A 24,904-nucleotide genomic window follows, 5' to 3' on the forward strand; every position below is an offset into this window, starting at 1 on the left:
TGTGAGCTTACGCCTGCCAATTTTTTTGATGTCATTATATATTCACATTACCACTTCAAGTAACACGCAATAACCATGGTAGAGCAATGACCTTGAGAGAGATGTGGTGGGTTTAAATCTCAAGATTGTGGTGGAAACTAGTTTTATGTTTTCCAATGCTCTACACATAAGCACCTCATGTTGGTAGTGCATCTCTACGTGCACTTTTTATGTTCGTCAAAAGCTAGTGTTGTAAGTAGAAATCCTTATGTGATCCATTTGCATATGTTTTTCATGATGCTTGAGGTGTTTTTGAGATGCATGCCAATTACATAAGAAAATGTGATACTTTTTTCTTTGTTATTAGGAGAATAAAATAGTCTAAAACGTACCATCTATTAAAAGCACTAGAGCATAGTTTTGCATCACTTATGCTTGCAACTATTGTTTATAAATGTTGATACAATTTCTCTGTATTTACTTATGTTATGAGAATGACCTGTAATTCTAAAGAAAGGTTTGGTTTTTACTGTCCTTCACAAAGGAGTTGTGTGCATATAAAGGACTTGACATTGCTTACCATAACATGAGTGAGAAGGGAAGAGAAGTTTTAATGCCTGTAAAGGACTTGACATTGCATACTATAACATAAGAGAGAAGGAAAGAGAAGTTTTAATGCATGTAAGCTCAATGCTCAAGAGACCTTAAAAAATCAAGACTCATCCATTGCATACCATAACATGCCTAAGAGCAAACCTGCATCTAGCACACCAAGGTCAAAAATTATCACCTTCGCTTTCTCTAATTTACAACCTCAACCATGCCGAAGCAGACTGTTTTCTTCAATGGCCGTTTGAAGTGCACTTAATTTACTTTTCTAAAAATGAAGGAAATTGTCAATGTGTTTAATTAATGTAATCCTAATTTTGTTGGATTTACAACAATCACTATTCTCTTATGTACAAAATTGGGTGTAACAAGATTACAATTAATCAATTCCTGATGCACCAGGACCTGTGGCATGCGTGTATGAAGACATGTACAAGTGATTGTGACTTGGGAGTGCTCGTTTACTCGAACAATCCAATATCCTAAGGGAAGGAAGTCTCAAAACCTCAGCTTCACCAATTAGAACATTCAACAACTTTATTGACACTACTAGATCATACAATCATCACCTCTCTCTGGACTCGCAGACTGGGATCCTTCTCTTCCTTCCTTTCTCTCCTTGCCAGCATTGCCAGGATTACTGTTGCGAGATGCAACCAACTCTTTTTGTTCATTCTTGTCATTAGCAAAAAGAACCTCATTTTCGAGGGCAAGTGTTCGTTTTGGTCCATCCAAAGCTACACCCAAAACAAGGTTTTCCTTCAGCTGATGTTTGCCTGTTGGGGATGATGTTTGGTCTCCCTGTTGTTTACACGATGGCAAGCACGCTGCTTGTGTTGCATTTGAGCTGCTGAATGCTTGTTTTATATCTGTAGGAAGTTCCATTTCTATTTTAGCTTGTGCTTGTGAAGTTTGCCTTTCTGTTGCACCTCTCTCCCCCTTCTTTAGCAAGGTAGCACTTTCACCAGCACGATGTTCGACTCCCGTCTTTTCATCCTCAACTAGATTAGCCGTTCCTCCTGTCGCATCAATGACTTTTGCACTCGCATCTTCAACCTTAGATTTCTTCCCTGTTTCTTCTGGCTTCTCAGCATCAGAAACATCGTGGAGGGGTCCAGAGTATCGAATGTTAGCAGGGGGTTTTTCAAAGGCTGCACCCAGTAAAGTGATGTCATTAGAATTCAAACCCATAGAGTCAAGTCCCTCCAAGTGCAGCTTTGATTGTGACGTAGTCTCCATACCCAGGCTTCCATCTTTAGGTTTCTCAGCCTTTGAAGCTCGCGCCACGTTTTCAGATCCAGTCAGTGAAGAGTCGATCAAGGGGCTGTCAGCTTTCGCCTGCGTGGTTGTGCTAGGGGACTGATCTGCATCATGTCCGGCTGCAACGGCAGTAGCTTCTATCAACAGGTAAGGTCTCTTGTAGGACTCTGAAGAACGACTTATATCTCGAAATGGAGAACTCCGTGATTCGGAATCATCCGATAACCGCTGCATTGTACGAATAGGGGTAGCTAGGCGGGCATGATGGTGGCTAATAACCTTAAGCAGATCCAGTAAGATGGTCTCCTGTAATAATCACCATGGTAAGTTGGTAACTTTAGTGCCATCATAAAGAATAAACTAAAAGCAGCTCACCTTCACACGCAGATACTCTTCAAAATGAGAAGTCTTTACAAAACATGAAATAAGAACCTGATATGAAAAGACAAAGCATAACCAATTAGTGATTTTATGTCTCACATGCGAATCTTCGAAACGTGAAGCTTGGCAATAAAACCAAAAAGATACTGGACTCTTTGAGAAGTTGTAAAGCAGACTGAGACTCAACCGTAAGAGCAATACCATTAAAAACTGATTCTCTGGATCTATACTCTCCAAAAAGACACGTCTATGCAATCTTCTTTGCTCAACTTGTGGATGCTTTGAAATTACCTTCCGCATGTCTGCTACAATACTCTGATCACAAAAAAAGTTAATTGCAGGATGTTCATGCTAGAATGATGTCTTTATTACTCATCATCTCACAACTAACCGTAATTTTACTAGAATCCAGATGGCTTATCCCCAAGTATGTCTTGATGCGCCAGTGGGATTTCTGACTTAAATTCCGCACTACACTGACAGTAAATTTGTGATTTGGAATATGTACTGCTTCACGGTCATCTCCCCTCACAATTGTTGGCGACCACCATCCAACATGCTGACATAATCAGTCACACAACATGTCAGCTTCTAAACATTGAAAAATAGAGGATTAAAATCATGTGGAAAACTAACATACCTCAACAGTTCCCGATACTTCATAACCCTCAATCTTTGTCTGTATCCATTCATTCACTATAAAAGGCCTTGTTGCATGGATCATTATGCTTGAAAGAAAGTTCGTAAATATCTGCAACCATCAAAAGTAACCCTTCAGCTTTTACTTTTTCAGAAAGAAAGCACACTTGTTTGATGCCCGTAATAGAGTCATTCTTGTATTTCAGAAAATTAATAGCCAGAACAAAGGACGATGAAGGCTAGATATAACATTCTAACTCGTCAAGATATTGAGTTGTTTCACCTGGAAAAGATATGGGCTTACTTAAACCTTCACAATTCATCTATAAAACCCCTTCGCTGATATGCCTTCACTAATTGTATAACAGATTCAGTGAACTTCAGTTTGTCAGGGGCATGAGGTAAGAAGAGGTGAAAGACCATACATAAGAATTACATCCATACAAGCATCTCAAAAATGGGAAAAAAAACAAAATTATAAGGAACATTATCCCCTAAAATGGTCCCCAAAAGAGGCATATGTGCTATTTTTTTAACGCATTGGTGCTCGTGAATGAGCTATTCAAGTTGCTATTCGCACTTGTGTGCTTATGTAGCTACCATAAGAATTCTCCTGCATGATTACAAGACTTTGACTACACCATACAACTACCCTGCATGACTCATGAAAGTGGCAAATGTGTTGCCCTACAGGTTTCTACTCCTATAGATGAGCCAAATGGTCATACAGAAGACAAGTTAATGGAAGTATAAAGCATATGGTTATAAATCGATCCTGATGGTTTTGCATGGATAATCCCATGTTCTCAGTTAGCTACTGATCAAGGCTGCAATCCCGAAGTGAAGACCATGTCTAGAGGATAGAAGCCATCACCCGAAAAATCTCAAGGCAAATCTTGAGACAGGTCAGCAATGATGTTGAGACTCCACCTGACGCCTAGGGCCACATCCAATGCAAATTGAGGGGTGTCCACTATGGGCTAACCAAACTGCTACAAGCTTAGCATCTAGCCCAGACTCGTGACCAAAAATCAGCTAGAAAATCCTCAGTAATGGCCGGTCATCACGAATGCTCGGCCACTAGAGTGATCTCCTGCCTAGACATCAATATCTGACGGCCAAGTCGTGCAGAAAGGGACCCCACAATGGTGGGGGTGGCAATGCCGTCTCTCTACAACCACTCGTGAGGGTCCCACTGCAGCTGTACTAGAGGTCCGGCGTCAAAGTCCTCAAACCTCTAGCCTTGACAGTCCTGGAGGTCATGTGTCAAAACCCCACAACCTCAAAACTCCTCTGACTGCCTCCTCAGAAGCCGGATCTAAAATTCACTGATGCTCTAGCCCTGCAAGAACCCTAATCCTTTGAAAGATGCACTCTAAGACCAAGACTTGCACTGTACAGCAGTGTTTGGGAAAGGTTTGCAGTGTACACGAGAGAGCCACCCCTCCTCTTGACCCTCAAACAAAAACATTCTCCCTCATCTGTTCATGTCATGACCACAATCAACGCCTCCAAACTATGCGAAAACCCCTACCCATTCAAGGGGTCTAAAGCTCAGAAGGAACATGCCAATGTGCTGAGAGCACTGCCTAAATGTCCTACCGCATATCAAGCCTCCCCTCATAAAGCCACTCTGTACATCCTGGAGCAAGCTACAAAAAATGAGTCCTCCCCTGAACGCTGGACAACACTAGCAGCATGTGTTCGACTACCAATCATATGTCCGTGCTTTGTTTGAACCAAGGGTTTACATATCAGTGGCTCTCGAAGTCTCTCCCCCATACAAGAGGGTCGCCTGTAGACAACACTGCAGCTATGGGAGCCCAAGCACATGTGTTCGACTACCAATCATTTGTCCGTGCTTTGTTTGAACCAAGGGATTAATCATTACATATCAGTGGCTCTCTAAGTCTCTCCTCCATACAAGAGGGTTGCCTCTTAGGCAAGCGTGCCCCTCCTGGCTTGATCGCTTTGCTATCAGCCTACGTCAGTGTTTTCCCCCAATGTTCATTTTTCTGATGGAAACATGGGAAGGGGCACAAGGATGGAGAACAAGGTCGAGGTCGAGGTCGAGGTCGGGGTCGGGACAACAAAAGTTAGATGGTGTCACTGCACGGAACAGCAAAAATAAAAGCCAATTTTCTAATTTTTTGACTACATGTGTGTCACATAGAGCTAACAACACTTTGAATCAAAATAGAAAAAAAAACATGACTCAAAAATAGTAAAATATGTAAATAAAACATCGATGGCGTGATGATGGATACAAGCAAATAAAGGCATGCCTCAAGGGCTCCAAATGATGAAGATGCAAAAAAAGGCTAAAGCCTAACTAGGGAGGACATGGGGGGCACAAAAACGCAATGGCACATCAAGGTCCATTAGTGCTTGCCTCATGAGAAAGCGGAATATGAATCTCAACATCTTAAAAGTCGAAGCCATCACAGCTGAGATACCATTGCAACTCTGCCTTGTCCTTTGAATGCTCATTGGCATAAGTGAGTCCATCCTAGGTCATCTCACACTCAATGAAGATAACTACCTTCTTTTTCATGCCCTTGCAAAGCATGCCCAAGTTAGCTCTCACAAAAAAAATTTACCCTTGGCATTTTCTCTCTTTGCACGCAAGCAATGCATGCCACCGTAATCAGCATTTTTAAAAATAAGCGCAACTTCCCTTAAGTTCTTGCGGTTATTCAACCGCTAGCTCCGCATTTTTACTTTTATGTATTGCCTGCAGCGTTTTATCTACCCCTTCCAAACTACCTCTATCGAGTCTACCCCTCCTCAACACTCGGCCCCACTCTCCGGCTTCTCTCCAGCGTGGCCTCGATGTCATCTATCGGATCCCTTGGGCCTTCATGTTTGCTAATTTTCAGCCCGTTCCGGTTCCACGCATCCATCCACTTTAAAATTGCTCTACCATGATGTCTTGCTCGTGCTACTAACCATTAGGACAGCCAGGAAACCTTGTTCAATCAGCAACATCTTGGTTCCTTAATTTAAGTCCAATCACTTCGTCTATCCTCGCATCGGCTTTGGTGCTTCTTAGGACGTGGCTTTCAGATCTCTTTCGACCCTTTGCTTCTACTTTGCGAGACTTAAGAGCTTTTTGTGGTGTACTTGCGTTTTCCTTGCAGACATGTCGACTTTCGGCCGGTCACCTTTAAAAATGGTCTGAAAACTCAATAAAACCTTATAAGTTAAAAACAATGCTTTCACAACACTTCCCAGGCATCCCTGGATGCAATCAGATACACAGTTGCAATGCAGACATAGACTTCCTCACAGGGAAAGCAGATGCTTTCCCGAAAAGCAATTTCGCTTCCTTAGAAAGCATCTGTTTTTCCTCAAAGTTTCCTCTGAACCCATCTTCATTCAAGTGCTTGCTTTTCCTTGTGCACAATTCCAACACAGTTTGAAATTTCCTCTCGACTATGGATATCCCCTTTCCGATGCACCCGTCACCCACCTTGTGACACATCAAGAATACCCATCACCTAGTCCTTTCCTACCGAACTTACGGTACAATCTCCTTCACGATACTCTATGTCACCCATCCTATGACGCATCAGAGATGTCCGTTCCCGGATGGTCAGATACTTCTTCCCGATGCTCCCTGTCACCCATCCAATGTGACGCATCAGAAGTACCCGTTCCTGGTGGACTTACAGATATTCCCGTTCACAGTGTTCCCATCATCACTTTGAATGATGCACTAGGAATACTTTGTACTCTGATGTCTCCAGTGAGAAAAACCCTCACTTAAAATTCCAATAATTCATTTAGAATTATTTTTCCTTGGTGCTTCAAGCTAGAAAACCCTCTCACTTACAAATCCAATAATTCATTTAAAATTATTTTTCTGTCAGATAAAGCCAATTTAGCAACACTATGGGTTGTGCAATCAGAACGTATGCAGCTACTCTTAAGTGCCTGGACATGCACGGCCCGCGTACACGCTCCCAAGGGTGCCAGAACACTTCCTAGGCTACCTAAACCCTAGAAGTAGAAACAGCTTGTCCACATGCACATAGGGTTAGATGTACGCACTCTGCTCGGACTGACCGTGGCAGGCTCGTACGAAAATCCCAAAAAACCCGCCGCAAAAAGCGCTAACATGCTGACATGGCAGGCGTACAGACATCTATACGGATTTTCGCTTTTCACGCTGACACAGCCGTACGGATCTCCTGAATTTGCGTTGAGATGTTTTTGGGGCTTGAATGCTTTAATTCCTAGAAGCTTTTGGGCCCAATGCTTTCGAGTAAGAAGCTTTTGAGTTTATGCTTTTGGGGATCTACTTTTGGCATCCCTTGTAAGAATAAAAGAGCCCTAAGGTCCTCACTTCTCAGAGCATCTGGACGCAGAGTCTGAGAGCAGAGGACCCTGCCGGAGTTGTACTTTGCTCAAAACATTAATATAAAAGAAATACCGAAAGGGGCGCCAGCCTTTGGGGCCAATCTCTCTAGGCACAGAACTACGTCGGGCCGTGTCGACCAAATCAAACTGTGATTTTAAAGTTGTGAAGTATTCTGAGTGATTCTCTCTCGTGTCGCGAGACAGAATCTAAACTTAGGGTGCCCAAGTTTGTTACAGAGTGACAATCCCTACTGCAAATGCTCCCACTGTTGCTGCTAGGTCGGGCCTCAAGTTTCAACACTAGTAGGTTGTACATGAGACGACTGAACACTAACAAAATCTGTGAAACCCTCACTGTACTAGCCTCCTCGGCGCTATTTGCATACACTGCATCATCAGGACGACTAATTAGGTATGGATGTGTCATCGCCGACACGGGGATGGCTATGTCCCTCTCAAGAACATTGGCACGCGGTTGCAGTTCTCGTCCTCGTTCCATCCGTAGATAGGTGGGCAACTTGAGATAGCCAATTCAGTGGTTTTGGATTCATTGAAGTCTTATATTTCGGATAAGACTCAATGGGAAAGTATTTTCCCTTGTGGAGTTTGCCTACAACACAGTTCATTCTTCGACGAGGAAGACACCATTTGAGGTAATTGAGAATGGGCCATGGCTAAGAAAGATACATTGGATGACTACTCTCAAAGGTTTTGGGATACTTATTTACCAGAGAGACCAGATTGAGCGGTTTGTTGTAGTTTCCCAAAAGAGATTCGCGACTATTGTCTAAACCAGAACTCTGACTCCATTCAAAGACTTACGGGACATGCTAAGCAACGATTTGAAATGCATGCTGGCTCGTTCACTTATCTTACAAACAAGATAGTACCCACCTCAACAAGGCAAGAGTCTGCCAGATTGAAGAGAATGAATCAAGGGAACTGGATGACAAATCATCACACGATTCTAGAAAAATCAGATGGTACCACATCTGAAGGTTCTGACGAACTAAAAGAACCAGATACAAGTTCATCAGAGGATTCCAAAATAAGGGGATCAGATGATAGTGCCTCTTAGGGTTCCGATGATTGAGACTAACGTGCCAATGGACAGGGGAAGCTAGCGAAGCTACCCACACGTCCCAAGGCACAAGGAAAGAAAGGAAAAGGGAATCAACTAGTAGATCAAAGAATTCCCTAGACCCACGATAAGATTTTTGAAACGGTCTACTATTGATTGCACAAATCTCTACAATGCAATGGACTTGCCGACGATGTCGACGATGATGAGGACGACGACGAGACGGGCTGAAATCTGAAAACGCTAATGGCTGAAATCTGCAAATTTTTATCTGCTGAATTCTGACTCTATGTCGATGATGACGGCGATGACGACGATGCGACGACGATGCGCTGAAAACGCAGATGCTGAAATCTGCGTTTTCCGGGCTGAATCTGCAAACCTTGGCTGATCTAACCGTGCGGTGACGATCTGCTGCGGGAAGGTGAGATCTGCGAGGTTTGGGACTTGCGGTACAGAATCTGACTGGTGCAAATGCAAAATGCTGATGCAAGGGGTGTTCTGACGCCGAGAATCTACAAATCGCCGAGGTTGATTTGCAACCAAAAACGCCAGGGGATCTGTGTGCAAAACGCTGGTCCTATTTGCAAACTGCAAAAACGCTAAGCCTGAATTCTGGAATCTGCTATCGCTAGGGCTGATTTTGCAAACTGCTAACGCTAGGGCTGGAATCAGGAAAACGCTGGCTGATCTAGGAAGAACCAAAACACCAGGTTGTCTTGTGGCTGAAAACGCTGAGTCTCCTGCCAGTTCTTGCTGAGAAGGTGCACTGCCAGTTGCTAGAACTCTACGGCCTCTTTTGCCAGAAAGTGCTAGGGTTTCTTATATACATGCTTGTCAAAATTGCCCTACCCAGTTTCCCAACAAAAGTCACTAATATATAATAATAAGTGAAAAATGGCTAAAATGGGAAAAATAGATCTATGCAGTGTAAAATGCTCCTGAAGGGTTCTAATTGTAATCTGATGGTCATGCTGTGTGCAACCAGAGGATATGCATCTACTCTTAAGTGTCTGGACGAGGCAAGGGGTTGCTTATATAGCAAGCCTAGTAAATTGCCCTACCCAAGACTTTGACAAATAAGTAAAATATATACCTAAAAGTCAAACTAAATAATGGGATCACATTGGGCAATTCACTTGAGATGCCTAAACTTTAACACCCTCTTTGCAGCTCATAGTGGGCATCAATAGTGAGACCAAGTCAATGAAGAAGCTACCATGGACACCCCAGCACCGGCCGGGATACTGGATACACCTCGATGTTGCTCTCCTCAACTTTGTACCTGAAAGTAATGCCATCTTGAGCATCGGTTGCCTTTGTAGAAACTTTGAACTGTAGATACGTCCAATAATCCCCATTCATGAACTGTGAACACATCACGTCCAAAATGTAGAACTCCAAGATAATGAACTGTTGGAACAATCCTGTCCATAATCTGACCAACAACAATGGATTGGTGCACTCATCCATAGTGTTTTAGACGTCTGATTGATTCCCTACCAGATGCATGTGCATTGAACTCCGACCTACAGATCCAAACACCAATAACTTGAACTCCAACACAAGGGTCCAAATTATTATAGGGAGCATGTGGTTGCCCCTCTCTGCCACTCACAAGCCTCTCTCTGGCTGAAGCTAGTGGTGACACTGGTTTTCATGTGACTAGAGGGCGAGAGTCCGTGCCAGTGTAGTCATCACCACACCAACAGCCTCCTTGTTGTCCTTTCCTGAGTCACTATCACTACTTTCTTTCTGTTGCTTGCTTTTACCTTTGTCCTTTGTAGAATCTTTGTCTTTGCCTTTGGGATTTGCAATCCTTGGCCAAATGACCTCGATTTCCACATTTGTAACAAAGGTACTTTGTCCTCTTTCTGAATCCGAAGCAGCAAGTGCTTCATGTGCTTCCACTATCTCAGAAATCTGAATTTTGCCCCGAGTTACCAACACCGCTTCCTCCTCAATGAGAAAAGAGCTGAGATCATCAAATTCCAGTTTTTCCTTCGTGACTTTTAGCCGTAGTGTCCTAGCCACTATTTCATAATCTTGAGGCAACTTCGTGAGAACCAAAGTAGCTAACTGGGTACTCGTTAGTGCACTCTTCATAGCTGATAGTTGACCATGAATAACTTTAGTCTTCATAAGGAATGATTGCATGGAACTTCCTCGGGGAAAGAGGAACTCTCGGGGAAAGTGGATGGCAAACAACTGTCCAAGAAGGGTGACTGCTCGCATCGTAGAATACCGATCAAACATACCTACGAGCTTGGACCACATTTTGTTGGCAGTCTTCAAGGTCTGAATAGCTGGAGAAAGGTCCTTTGTAAGAGATTCCGCAATGGCCGACATTGCCTTTGCATTAGCCGCATCCTAATTGACACGATTTGAGATATTTGTCATCTTGAAGGCAGGTGTACCTGTTGTGGGAATCCCTTGTGGGACGAGGCTCCGAGCCGTCGACAACATCCATAAACCTTTCCGTGAGAACCAGAGTCGCATAATCAAATTCCAATGAGCGTAGTTATTTCCGTTCAATTTATCGATGGCGCTTGAGCAAGGCGGAGCCATGGTGAAGTTGCAAGATCTGGAACTCCGGGAACCTTCTCGCACTCCAAAGTTGGCCGCACAAACCAAGCCGAAAAAAATCCCCAATTTCCTCGCCTCTGCCAAGCCGCTTCGTCCGACCGCTCTCCAATTCGCTCCACACCCTCTCTCCCGGGCCAAAGCTGCTCTTCAAAGCAAACGGGCCACTAGCGTTTTAAGCGCTGCCACCAAGTGGTTCGGGGTGCTTATAGACTTGGCGTTTTGAAACGCTCGCACGAGGAGTAAATCCGGCAGAGGGTCGCAAGAGGGCAAGGCGCTTCTTACGGTAGCGATTTGATACTATAAGGTGCAGCGGAAGTGAATGTTTAGCTTTGCTCAAGATGAGTGCTCCGAATTGTGCTCCGTTCCTTTAGTGAGAGAGTGCAATGGACACAAACAAAGTGGTGAACACTGTGAATGAAGGTGTTGAGACTGAGAGATAGAGAGAGAAGAATACGACACCAGACAAGTTGTCAAACCCTCCTCCAAGGGCCCCTCTCTCTATGGCGAGAGTGGTCTACTTATGATTGCACAAATCTCTACAATGCTTAGACTTGCCGACGATGTCGACGACAATGAGGACGACCACGAGACAGGCTGAAATCTGAGAATGCTAAGGGCTGAAATCTGCAAATCTGTATCTGCTGAATTGACTCTATGTCGATGACGACGATGCGACAACGATGCACTGAAAATGCAGATGCTGAAATCTGCGTGTTACGGGCTGAAACTGCAAACTTTGTGGGATCTGACCGTGCGACGAGGATCTGTTGCGGGAAGGTGAGATCTGCGAGGTTTGGGACTTGTGGTACGGAGTCTTGATGCTGAAAACTGAAAATGTTGGTCTACTTGTTGATCATGTCGCGACGATCTGCAAAACGCTGAGGTGCCAGGCTGATGCAAAAACGCTAGGGCTGATTTGGGCTCTATTGTGGAAACGTTGTGAATCTGCTGGCGCAAACTACTAACGCTAAGGCTGATCTGTCCTCTGCTGTCGCCAGGCTGCTGCAAATGCAAAAACGCTGGCTGATCTGGGTGCAAAATGCTAGGCCTTCTTGCAGATGCGAAAATGCTAGGCCTGCTGGGGGTCCTGCTGAGAAGTTTCCTGTTGAACCGAAGTTCCTGCTGCCTCTTCTGCCAGAAAGTGCTAGCGCTAGGTTTTCTTTTATACTTGGCTACCTGTCACGTGACACATCCCAACCCTATGTGTCCGTGGACAAGCTACACCACAGCAGGGTTCAGTCAGTCCGATCAGTTTAGAATAGCAGTGATCTGGCACTTTCGTGAGTCTATTCGTAGACCGTGCATGCCCAATCACTTAGCATAGATGCATATCCTCCGGTTGCACACAACATGATCATCGGAATTCCCATCAGAATCCATTCGCATCAGTTAGGGGAATTTTCCAGTGCATTTAGCCTATTTTCCTATTTATTGGGATTTTCACTTATTATTTTTAAGTGACTTTCCAACAAAAGTAGGTAGGGCAATTTTGCTAAGTTAATATATAAGCAAACCCAAGTTAGCACTTTCTGGCAGAAGAGGCAGCAGGAGCACCTTGCTCAACATGCAACTTCTCAGCAAGACCAACCACTCTGGCGTTTTCTCCATAGAAGACCTAGCGTTTTTGCATCAGATCAGCCTTGGCGATTTGTGCAGAGCAGATCAGCCCCGGCGTCATCACAACACAGCAGATCAGCCTAGCGTTCTTTGCATTTGCAGAACCCCGGCGACAAAAGGACCAATTTCAGCCCCTTGCGTTTTTGGATTTCAGCAGCAAATTAAGACCGGCATTATTCACCTAAAGTGTAGCAGATTCAGCCCGTAAAGACCATCAGTTTTCAGCCCTAAGAAACCTCATTTTTCAGCCAAGAAAATGCAGCCAAAACAGTCATTTTCAGCCACCGAAACAGTCCCCAAATTCAGCGATTAGAAGATCTCAGATTTCAGCCATCGTCGTCGTCATCTCCGTCGTCGTCATCGGCATAGTCCCATTGCATCAGTCCATTGCATACGCATTGTACACCTTTGTGCAATCAAAGAATAGACCACTCTCGTCGGACTCTCGCCGACGAGAGTGGGGCCTTCGGAGGAGGGTTTTACAACCTCTCGGTGTCGTATCTCTTCTCTCTCCTGCTCTCACTCTCATTCATTTGCACGCACAATATCCACTCACTTTGTTCGTGACCACAACTCACTACAAGACGGAAAGCTCTCTCTTTCCATAAAGAACTAAAAGGAACCTTGAGCAATAAAGATCACTAATCTTGAGAAAATACAACATTCATTCCGCTGCACCTTACATTGGTATCAGAGCTTTGGAAGTGTTCTGCATTACTCAAGGGAAGAACCACAGGAACCACCAAAAAAAAAAAATCTTGTTGTGATCGCATGAACCCAAGTTTACTTGGACGTGGCAATTTCTAATCGTGTTTTGTTGAAGAGTGACAGGAATCCCAAGAAAGAAGGGCTTGTCCAGCCTCCCCTTGTGTCTCTTTTCACTCATTGAAAGCGGACTGTGCACTTAGCGGCCGGCCAATCGACGTGAGGTGGGAAAAAGCAACCTTGGTGTGAGCGCAAGGCCGCCAAGGGGTGCGCCCGCAGAAAAGGGTAGAACTCGGGTGAAGAGAAGATCCTTCTCAACACGAAAGAAAACCTCAAGAACCCAAGTTCCTCGTGAACTTAAGAACCCAAGACCCCCAAGAACCCAAGTTCCTCGTGGACTTAAGAACCCAAGACCCCCAAGAACCCACAAGAACCCACGACTTCAGAATGGTCGTCACTCGAAGCGGAATGGATACTTCGCTTGGAGGTGATGAGCATGAGAGAGGCGAAGAAGAATTTTCCACACCAGGAGTTTTTTCCGACCCTCCCCCTTCACCATCTACGACAAAGATTGCACTAACTCCTATGGAGGAGTTGGAACAAGAAAGAGAAGCACACAGAAAAGCCTACGAAGAAGATATGGCAGCCATCGAGCGTAAGTACCAAGAAAGAAGGGCAGCCATAGAAGCAGAATTTTATCGCGAGAACAAAGCACAAATGCAAGAGTTATTGCGACTCTTTTCTCAAGCTCAGGCACAGATGCTACAGAATCGGAAAAAGGAGACTCTCTCAATCTCTTCTTCTCCATAGCATGACACACACGAATTGCATGATGAGAAGCATGATGAATTGAATGATAATGATTTGCATAATGATTTGAATGACAATGATAAGCATGATGATTTGGATGCCAATGAATTGCATAACCATTTGGATGACAATGACAAGCATGATGATTTGCATGATCAAGATGTGATTTCTCACGAGCATGATGATTTGCATGATCAAGATGTGATTTCTCACAAGCATGATGAGTTGCATGAAGAAGATGTAATTGTTCACAAGGATGATATGTTAGTTGATGCTTTTCCTAGCGAAGCTAACCTCGTTGTAGATTCGATCAATCACGAAGATCCGATCTTGGCTTTCAAGTCGAGGTCCACAAATCTCCCACCAGAAGATTTGCTAGATCCCGAAGAACCGATCTTGGCTCTCGAGCCTTGGTCCAAGGAACCATCACAGGAAGTATTATATGTTCGCATGATTGATACGCACGCATTGTTCAAGTATTTCATTCGTGAAGGTTTCCTGTATTTTAGTCAGTATCGTTATGTGATCCCTTTTCCTAGGCATGACATATTGCATATTAAGCACGTTTCTCTCATGGATTGTGCATGAAAAGTTGAAAAGTTTGTATGTCAAGAAGTCACATTCCATGTCTCTTCCTTGGCATGACACAGTTGTTGACAGAGCACATGAGAGTATGAGCACCAAGCATGGGCATTTCCATTGTGATTTGCCACAGTTGATTGATTTCGATCAAACAGAAAAGATTCAAACGCATTGTTTGCATGTGTTTGATGAACGGGTTGTCACTCCGTCTCTATGTTCATCTACATTGCATGCACAGTCTTTAGAGAAGACAAGATTTACATGGAATGGGTATGTTCATGGTTTTGTGTTGGAGATGGTTTTAGGAATTTTCAGCCATGGAGATTCTTGAAGACGAAAGAAGCAGGACTCTAGACAAAGTTGAAGCAAGGAAGGAGCCACAGAAGACTTTGTGTCGCTTTCGGCGTGGCCCAAAGAAGCAAGCGTTGCAGACCTTTATGAAGTTCGAGTACTGCACGACCCACACATCAGAGTGGGCCGGTGAAGAGTCCCTTCCAGGATTCCGGATGTTGTTGGCGATCTCCCTCGACGCCATACAGTTCGGTACCAGTACCTCACTTTGAAAAGGAGGGGATGTCACGTGACACATCCCAACCCTATGTGTCCGTGGACAAGCTACACCACAACAGGGTTCAGTCAGTCCCATCAATTTAGAATAGCAGTGATCTGGCACTTTTGTGAGTCTATTCGTAGACCGTGCATGCCCAGTCACTTAGCATAGATGCATATCCTCCGGTTGCACACAGCATGATCATCGGAATTCCCATCAAAATCCATTCACATCAGTTAGGGGAATTTTCCAGTGCATTTAGCCTATTTTCCTATTTATTGGGATTTTCACTTATTATTTTTAAGTGACTTTCCAACAAAAGTAAGTAGGGCAATTTTGTTAAGTTAATATATAAGCAAACCCAAGTTAGCACTTTCTGGCAGAAGAGGCAGCAGGAGCACCTTGCTCAACATGCAACTTCTCAGCAAGACCAACCACTCTGGCGTTTTCTCCATAGAAGACCTAGCGTTTTTGCATCAGATCAGCCTTGGCGATTTGTGCAGAGCAGATCAGCCCCGGCGTCATCACAACACAGCAGATCAGCCTAGCGTTCTTTGCATTTGCAGAACCCCGGCGACAAAAGGACCAATTTCAGCCCCTTGCGTTTTTGGATTTCAGCAGCAAATTAAGACCGGCATTATTCACCTAAAGTGTAGCAGATTCAGCCCGTGAAGACCATCAGTTTTCAGCCCTAAGAAACCTCATTTTTCAGCCAAGAAAATGCAGCCAAAACAGTCATTTTCAGCCACCGAAACAGTCCCCAAATTCAGCGATTAGAAGATCTCAGATTTCAGCCATCGTCGTCGTCATCTCCGTCGTCGTCATCGGCATAGTCCCATTGCATCAGTCCATTGCATACGCATTGTACACCTTTGTGCAATCAAAGAATAGACCACTCTCGTCGGACTCTCACCGACGAGAGTGGGGCCTTCGGAGGAGGGTTTTACAACCTCTCGGTGTCGTATCTCTTCTCTCTCCTGCTCTCACTCTCATTCATTTGCACGCACAATATCCACTCACTTTGTTCGTGACCACAACACTCTACATGACGGAAAGCTCTCTCTTTCCATAAAGAACTAAAAGGAACCTTGAGCAATAAAGATCACTAATCTTGAGAAAATACAACATTCATTCCACTACACCTTACACTACCGGAATTGCCCTACTTAGTTCCCAACAAAAGTCACTTAAAAATAAGAAGTGAAAAATGTCAAAAATAATAAGTGAGGTCTATGCACTATAAAAATACTCCCGATGGGTTCTAATGGAAATCTGATGATCATGCTGTGTGCAACCAGAGGATATGCATCTATTCTAAGTGTCTGGACATGCACGGTCTACGAACACACTCACAAAAGTGCTAGATCACTTCCTAATCTAACTGAACTAAACCCATGTCATGAAGTAGCTTGTCCACGTACACATAGGGTTAGATGTGCACGTGACAGATACGCTGGGGACAGGAGAGGCACAGTGCTGTTAGGCGCAACGTCTCAAAACGCAGGGGAGAGGAGAACTGTCCAAGCTGCCGTACTTATCAAGACGCGGGAGAGGGGACACGAAAGCTGACGGCAGAGCGTTTCAAAACGCTCGCAAGAGCACTGTGGGGGAGACCGGCGCAGGCTTGAAGCACTCGCAAACGGCCAGCGTTTTAGAACGCCAGCAGAGGCCAAGACCTTCAAGGATCATTGAGTTGCTCTCATACCATGTCAAAGTCGACGATGCGGAAGCGTAGAGACCAAGGGGAGAGAGAGAGAGAGAGAGAGTCTCCTGAACCAATCAACCTTGGCAATGAATAACTGAATGTGTATACAATGGAGGCAAGGGGTTGCTTATATAGCAAGCCTAGTAAATTGCCCTACCCAAGACTTTGACAAACTAAATAATGGGATCACATTGGGCAGTTCACTTGAGATGCCTACACTTTAACAAGATAGATATGATAGCAATAAGAATTAGTCAATCCGACATCGGTGAGATCGGATAGAGATCTAGATGCGATTGCTAAACACGTTGCCGAGTGGTCCGAGATCTCGATGGACTTTATGTGATTTGATTTATATGTGATGTGGATGTTCAGTGACTGTCGTCTTTGTGCAAGTGCTTGATTTGTGCAGTCTAGTGCGTCAGTGCTTAGAGTTAGTGTCTAATGAACTGGTTTATGGCTTATGTTTGATCTTGCAAGCGTATCGAGGGCGATTTCAAGAGGGGGTTATGTCACAAAATGATGGCATGGCATCCGAGAAATGGAAACGACAAAGTATAAGTTGTTCCCAACATATAGGGTCATGTTTGATGGGGCCTAGGGGACACTTAAATAAAGAAAAGAAGAATCGCGTGGAGCTGCTGACGTGGCAGGCTATACTACAGGCCCAAAAATTACACTGACTGGCTGACGTAGCAAGCTGTACGGAAATTCCGCGTTTTACGCTAGTTGTGCCACATGGCAGGCTGTATGGATTTCCGCGATTCACGATGGCAGCTTTTGGGAGATACGCTTTTGGGATTGACTGCTTTTGGGGCATTCCTTATAAGAATAAAAGAGCCTCACTCTGGAGAGCATCTAGACGCAGAGTCCGGGAGTAGAGGTCCCTTGGAATTTTGTACTAAAGTTCAGTAACTTTGATGTTTTTCTTTGTGTGTTGCTATTGATTTCTCGCTTGGGTGTCCAAGCCTATCACAACGGACGGCCAAACACTAGACGTCCGGTCCTGGGGCAAGGCACATGCAGCCTTTACCATGACATGACAAGACTCACAAAAATGGTAAATTTGACACCAATGAATAAAGGCACAAAGCCACCATATGGTTGGATTGTTTGTCAGCTAGCTTAATAAGTTGCAGCTTGCCAGATTCTAAGGTCAATGATTGAGATATCAAGTCCCTTGGGTGATTTTGGCACGATGTATTTGCTCATCTTCAAACAAAAATGAGTATGTCACCATCCGATCATCTTGAGTTTAATGGACAACCAAAAAGGATGGATCGAACACTTGCAAATATCATTATGTCTCTCATCAACATCTAATTAGTAAAGGTATGCCTCTATTCTAATAGTTGATTCAAACCATTCACCTTGATGTACGAATTTGAGCCTTGATAACCACTTATCTTAGGCTTAGAGAAAGTCCAAGATACCTAAGCTTGTGATTTCTTGTATGACATCCAAAAAATACTTAAACCCCCGGATAGTGTATCGAGACTACTACTTTCATCAATCAAAAAAATTCTCACTCGTCGCTGGACATTCCCTTTACCTGAAGATTCCCAAGACTCCTAGACTTTGCAAACATGAAAGTAATGTAAGCCTTCATGTCACGTGACACATCCAACCCTATGTGTCCATGGACAAGCTACATCACGACAAGGGTTCAATCAATCCAATCAGTCTAGATTTAGAAGTGATATCAGTCTAGATTTAGAAGTGATCTGGCACTTTTGTGAGTCTGTTCGCAGACCGTGCATGCCCAGACACTTAGTGTAGATGCATATCCTCTGGTTGCACACAGCATGATCATAAGCATTCCCATCAAAATCCATCAGAATCCTTCAGGGGAATTTTCCAGTGCATTTAGCCTATTTTCCCTATTTTTGACATTTTTCACTTATTAATTTTAAGTGACTTTTGTTGGAAAGTAGGTAGGGCAATTTTGCTAAGTTTGTAAATAAGCAAACCAGAGCTAGCACTTTCTGGCAGAAGAGGAAGCAGGAGCACTCGCTCAACAGGCAACTTCTCAGCAGAACCCCAAGCCCTAGCGTTTTTGCTTCACAAGCACAAAGCTAGCGTTTTTGAATCGGATCAGCCCTGGCGTTTTGGTGCACAGCAGATCAGCCCCGGCGCCATCACGACATAGCAGATCAGCCTAGCGTTTTGCATTTGCAGGACAACCGGCGACAGTAGCAGATTTTCAGCCCTAGCGTTTTTGCATCTGCATCACACCCTAGCATTTTGCAGATTCTCCGCGACGGAACCTCAAGAAACCCCAATGTTTTCATTTTCCAGCCTTTAGACACAGCAAATCAAGTCCCGAACCTCGTAGATCTCACCTTCTCGAAGCAATTCCTCGCCGCACGGTCAATTTCCGCAAGGTTTACAATTTCAACCGGAAAACGCAGATTTCAGCATCTACGTTTTCAGCGCGTCGCCGTCGCCATCAACATCGTCATTGACATAGAGTCCGAATTCAGCAGATAAAGATTTGTAGATTTCAGCCCTTAGCGATTTCAGTTTTCAGCCCGTCTCGTGGTCGTACTCATCGTCGTTGACATTGTCGGCAAGTCCAAGCATTGTGGAGATTTGTGCAATCATAAGTAGACCGCTCTCGCCATAGAGAGTGGGGCCTTCGGAGGAGGGTTTTACAATGTCTCTGGTGTCGTATCTCTCTTCTCTCTCTATCTCTCGATCTCATACACTTGCACGCACAGTGTCCATTCACTTTGTTTGTGATCATAGCATTCTCTCATTAAGAACGGCAGGCTCTACCTTTCATAAGAACAAAAGGAACCTTGAGCACAGTTCGGAGCACTCATCTTGAGCAAAGCGCAAACAATCATTCCGCTGCACCTAACACTTCACTAAGGTTTTGTATTCCTTTCTTCATGGCAAAAGAGAGAGGCTCTTTTGCCTTCGGATGTCAATGGGCCAATCTTTCATGTCAGTAGCCTTAAAACAAAATTACGAAAGCTCATATTGTTAGGCCTATCGACAAAAACATGAAGCAATGTAAGCTTTCGACAAGGTTCTGTAGTCCTTTGTACATCACAAAAAGGATAGGCTTTCTTGCTTGTAGATAAGCTCTTTCTCCGAATGTCAATGAGCATCCAATCTTTCATGTCAGCTGCCTTAAAACAAAATTAAGTGAAGCTCATAGTGTTATGGCTATTGAGGAAAACGATAGGGAAGATATCCTCCAATTTGACCTCCTCACGAGCTTGCGGCAATTTCACTTTTGGATCAATGCACCCGTATTCTTGCCATGGTGCCTAATGCAGGTACTTGATCAAGTAGAATGTTTAACTTGAGAAATTTGCTATTTGGGGATCTACTTCAGCTCTAAAAGCTTAGTTTCTCTATTTATTATTTTGGTATGTTATGTCCACGTCATAAGGGAGATCTAGTCTAAGAAGGGTATAAACGTCTAGGTAGATATTGAGAGTTCAAATGGCAAGCGTGGCAGGTCAGTCCCAAAAGGAGGCCACACCTCTCATTGCTAAGGCAGTTGCTTGATCAAGTGAGAGGTTTAACTTGAGAAATTCGCTATTTGCGAATCTACTTCAGCTTTAAAAGCTTAGTTTCCCAATTTATTATTTAAGTATGTTATTTCCACATCATAAAGGAGATCTAGTCTAAGATGGGTATTAACGTCTAGGTAAATATTAAGAGTTGAAATGGCAGATAATTCCCAAAAGGAGGCCAGCCGCCAGACCTCTCATTTGCAAAGACGATCACCACTAGCAAAGCTAGTCCAGCAAGAGATCCATCACAAGGGACTCACGCCGGGTGGTATGGGACGTCCAGTCTTACAAGTGCTCGCCTACATCCTCGCACGTCCTTAGCTAGAGGATGCTGGGCAGGGTGCTGGCTATGGTCAAGCTGTTCGTCTGATGGCTGTCATGAGGGGGCTCAGGTGGTTAGGAGATCAAAAGAAGAAGGCATATTACATAATTGAGCAGTTCAGCTTAGTCACTCTAGGCGTCCACAGCCCCCAAACGATTCACAAGAAGACAAATGCACAGAAGGATACATAACATCATTGCTCGAGAGCGAGGACCGCAAATTCTTCGCCAACAAAAAACTTAAGAACACCTCTCATGTATATGCGCATTTATGGGATGATCCTAGGAACGTTTTAAGGTTTACCCTCAGCAGCGAAAGGTTTCATTTTTTTCCAGACGTCTTTTATGAGAGTGGTTGTCTGTTGGATGATCATAAAGGCCGTTTGCAGACATTCAGTTTGAGAGCTACGAAGAAGACTTTTGATGTTTACCTCTCTTCCTGCCAGTGTAAGCAGCACAGTTCCAAGTCCACCGGCAGTCAACCATTTCTGGGTAGAGAATCCCAAAAGCTCCATAAACAGGCAAAGTGCAGCAATCCATACGGCTGTGTAAACAGTGTTTCCGACAAACTCAGCACCAACCTGACAAGAAAACACACATCAAACATAGCACCATCAACATATTACTGTTTACAAACTGCACGGTCTGTTAAAAAAATAATTCTATACCCACACTGCGGGTGTCTTGTGCACCTTGCTTATCTTGCATAACCTTTTGAAGCTGCTGGCTCAAACTGGTAATACATTCAATAAACGATATTATTAAATTGCAAAATAACTGCTTCAACAAGCATGCACCACCTTTTTTTTTTTTTAATGAGGAAAAAGGGGGGAAGGTGTGTGTGTGTGTGTGTGTGTGTGTGTGTGTTTATTTTTTTTTGGAGGGGGGGGGGGGGGGGGGGGGGGGGGGGGGGTGGGGGGGGGGTGGAGGTTAAACTTGCCTAGAGGCACAATAAGCAAATGCCAGGACAGTTGACAATGAACGCACAAAGTTCAAAATTCTCTGTTTGATGGCCTGACTAGCTTCCGTAGCTAAAACAAGCGGGTCAAGGGCCCTGAAATAATAAAGATCACCTGAGATCCAGAACAAAAATTATCTAAAAATTGCTGTGCGAGGATAACATGTATTCACCTGCAGACTAAAATAACACCACTCCATAGCAACAAAGGTCGCAAATAGGAAGTCAAAATGTTCCGTGCCTGACTTTCCAGCCATTGACGATCATCCCTCTGCCATGTCTAAAACGGCTTTAAGGATGCTGTATATAAGAGAATCTAAGTTCACATATGCATTCTTCAAGACCTGGAAAAGATGTCGGCATATAAATCGGGCAGAAGGTAGCAAGCCCCACAATCCAAATATTATAAGGCCTACAGGAGGAGTACATCGGAGAAAAAGTTGGCTCTGTGTGAGCACCTTCACTACCTTGAACCTGCAGTCAAATAGCTCTACTGTAAGAAAACCTCAATATGCACTTGGTACGTATCAAACATTGAGTCTTCTCATGGAAAGCAGGTAAAAGCTAACAGGGGAAAGGGGCCTACACCTGCAGACAACTTGAAACTCCAAGGCTTATTGATTCAATACAATGACCAAAGAAGACTGACCCACATTTGATTTGAGAGCTCCAGATGTCAGATGTGAAATGATTGTGTCAAAATGCAGTTTTCTGGTCAAGTTCAAAAACACAACTTTGACTTTACTGAAAGTGTGGCTGCAGCTGGGTTCGAATGTGGTGGATTCCTACTTCTACACCTTCTTGTCATGCATCCCATTCCTCGCCGCACGCGTGCAGACTTCTGCTAATGTACATGCGTTTGATGCAAAGGCTATGTTCCAAGATAAGAGTCATGATTCCCAATCCTAAAGAGTGAAGGAATCAGCGTATACAGTTTACCAATTATTTTATCTTGCCACTTCACATAGTCATAAACGAATTTTATGAAAGGCCTTGAATTGTTCTAACTTGACAACAAACCCAAAATTCGAACATGAGGAATGAGCATAGTTTACTAAGAAACACTTGTCACCAAACTACTAAGAGCTTGACATAAGGACTCCACGCCTGGATTCCATTGCAATGACCGTGGCTCTTTCATTCCTCCCTCCCCCACCCCCTTCAGCTACTGCTAATGCACTGAGGCTCCTTTAGAAGGTGCATAAAATCAAGAGTAAGAAACCCTACAAAAGCTGGACAAAGCCACGTACCTCCAAACACAAACATTTCAATCTTATTCACACAATAAAAATAATATGTTCAGCAACTATTTTTACCTTAAAGAGGGGCTGCTGCAAAATGTGTAAGAGCTGCATTTATCTCTGGAGATAAACTTGATGTAAAGATCTGATGTGAAGATCGTCGAAACTGGGCATTCGCATATGCACCTCCGTGCAACTGCTTCCACAAATCAATGGACCAGTCACTTTGCAGCAATGAATCTCTTCTCTGCAAAGCAATATATGCAATGGAATGCATTATGGCCAACTACTGCTACAGCAATACAACTATGTGGACTGTCCTTGTCCCAAAAGAATATTGCTTATAATTTTACTCAAAGTTTCATGAAACCCACGACCACGTACATGACAGTACTCTGGATAACCCGACAAGCACAAACTTGTCATTTGCCTACCAAGGTCCAAAACAATCAGCCTATTTTCAAGCCTTGACTGTAACTTTAGAATATTCCGTAAATTAAGAAAGACAATTTTCAGTTTTCCTTACATCTGTATACACTTCAAAATGTTTGTCAAAACTTGTTTTATTGGGCATCTTCTATATTGACTCCTTTAACTATCTCTTCTTTCCACCATCACTATGGACCTAATGGCAATGTCCTGATTGCAAAAATTTGCTTTGACAAACTACACCCATTTACTCCACTCTCTGACATAAGCATGACGCAAACTAATCATTCAGAAATTGTGTTGCCGTTTGCCCGCAACTTATAAGAGTCATGCATGGACTTTTCAATTTTCTCAGTTTAAATTTCATTGACAAGATGAGCAGGGTATCACATACCAAGAAACCACAATGTTCGCCTGAAGATATGGTACAACTCTGCAACCGAGAACACTGTACCTGTTGGAACTGCCTAGGTGAGACATTGCAGTATTATATACAATACATAGAATGGAGTCATGCCGATTGGTACCTTGTGTACAGAAACTGTGCTTTCGGAAACGGTGTTGCTTCCAAGCCGAACAAGCTGCAAGGAGCACATTCTCTCTGGGACAGTGAAAGCTTGTGCATGAGATTTTTTCTTGAAAAGGGCAGGATCGTAACAAGGTAAGCCAAGATTTTTGAAGAACCCAAAAGTACAAGCTCTGAGTTTGAACCTTCAGAAACCAAAAACGATGTCTTGGGCGACTTTGATCTGACCTAAATCGTTCAGGTTCTTCACGCTTATTTACTGTGGGCTATATAGTCTATAGAGAAGAAGATATGGCAAGAGTCGCCTTCTCTGGCACGATCTGCTCAAGCGTCGAGTCGCTGGGTGTTGTACTGATCGCGTAACGGACATCGCACTTTATACATTTCCCTTCCAAAGCATCCAAAAAGCATATGCTGTCCAAAATAAAGTCACGTGCATTTCCATACCATTAAAAAAAATTATGTTCACACGCTGTGAGAGTTTTGAGGCTTGGAAGTTGGTTCGATCCATTCCTATCTCGGCCCCAAGCATCGTCGCATGTTGGCTGCTAAGATATGTTTTGCACGCTAGCTCAGGCAGAGTTTTGCTAGCATGGGTAGATTTCATCTCGTAGTGGAAACGTTGCCTATTGAAACTCAACTCCGCCAAAATTGGCAAAATTGATAAAACTTTGCCCTTCTCTCTCTACTTTCTTTCATCTTCTTGATGGACTTCATTAGACGAAGATAAATGTCTCCAAGGAATGTTGGGGAATAGGTTGAGATTGCCTACATCGGTTATTGCCTATGTGTTCGAAAGCGCTCTAAATATGCCTTAGAGAGAGGCAAAAGAAGTAAAAGTTTCTTGGTGCCTTTAGTACTTAGTGAAAGGGTCTCCTATTTAGTAAGAGTCTCCTAGAGTTTTCTTGGTTTTCTAGCTTTGGTGGGGTGGCTCTCTACAATAGCCAAGTTTACTTTCCTGTATCTTTAGTTAGTGGGTGGCTCCCCCTAATAGTTGATGTATCGGATCTTGAGTTTGGTGGTTTTTGGCCTT

General features: G+C 43.8%; 1 protein-coding gene across 1 annotated transcript; it reads right to left on the reverse strand.

Annotated features, from left to right (window-relative positions):
- Nucleotides 1-838: 838 nt before the first annotated feature.
- On the reverse strand, nt 839-24,478 carry LOC147420724 (mechanosensitive ion channel protein 2, chloroplastic-like). The gene is made up of 18 exons (XM_086504575.1): nt 24,341-24,478; nt 24,057-24,099; nt 23,873-23,946; nt 23,740-23,799; nt 23,084-23,163; nt 22,992-23,006; nt 22,020-22,149; nt 21,849-21,955; nt 21,658-21,771; nt 21,390-21,450; nt 21,149-21,298; nt 2,870-2,980; nt 2,621-2,788; nt 2,431-2,544; nt 2,224-2,280; nt 1,830-2,154; nt 1,158-1,739; nt 839-1,070 (listed from the first exon to the last, which is right to left on the reverse strand). Exons 1-18 carry the CDS (start codon nt 24,476-24,478, stop codon nt 889-891), a joined length of 2,511 nt encoding a protein of 836 aa, XP_086360701.1. The 3' UTR covers nt 839-888.
- Between the last annotated feature and the right edge of the window lie 426 nt (nt 24,479-24,904).

This window comes from Adiantum capillus-veneris, chromosome 28 (genome assembly GCF_014529385.1).
Source record: "Adiantum capillus-veneris isolate H3 chromosome 28, ASM1452938v2, whole genome shotgun sequence".
In the NCBI taxonomy this organism is placed as follows: Eukaryota; Viridiplantae; Streptophyta; class Polypodiopsida; order Polypodiales; family Pteridaceae; genus Adiantum; species Adiantum capillus-veneris.

Excerpts from the sequence above, each read along its gene's own strand:
- LOC147420724 (XM_086504575.1), bottom strand. The coding sequence starts at position 24,478 with ATGAAATCTACCCATGCTAGCAAAACTCTGCCTGAGCTAGCGTGCAAA. Across the intron at positions 21,299-21,389 it reads GTGCACAAGACACCCGCAGT|GTTGGTGCTGAGTTTGTCGG; the intron begins GTGGGTATAGAA and ends TTTTCTTGTCAG. Across the intron at positions 2,545-2,620 it reads TGGATTCTAGTAAAATTACG|AGTATTGTAGCAGACATGCG; the intron begins GTTAGTTGTGAG and ends TTTTGTGATCAG.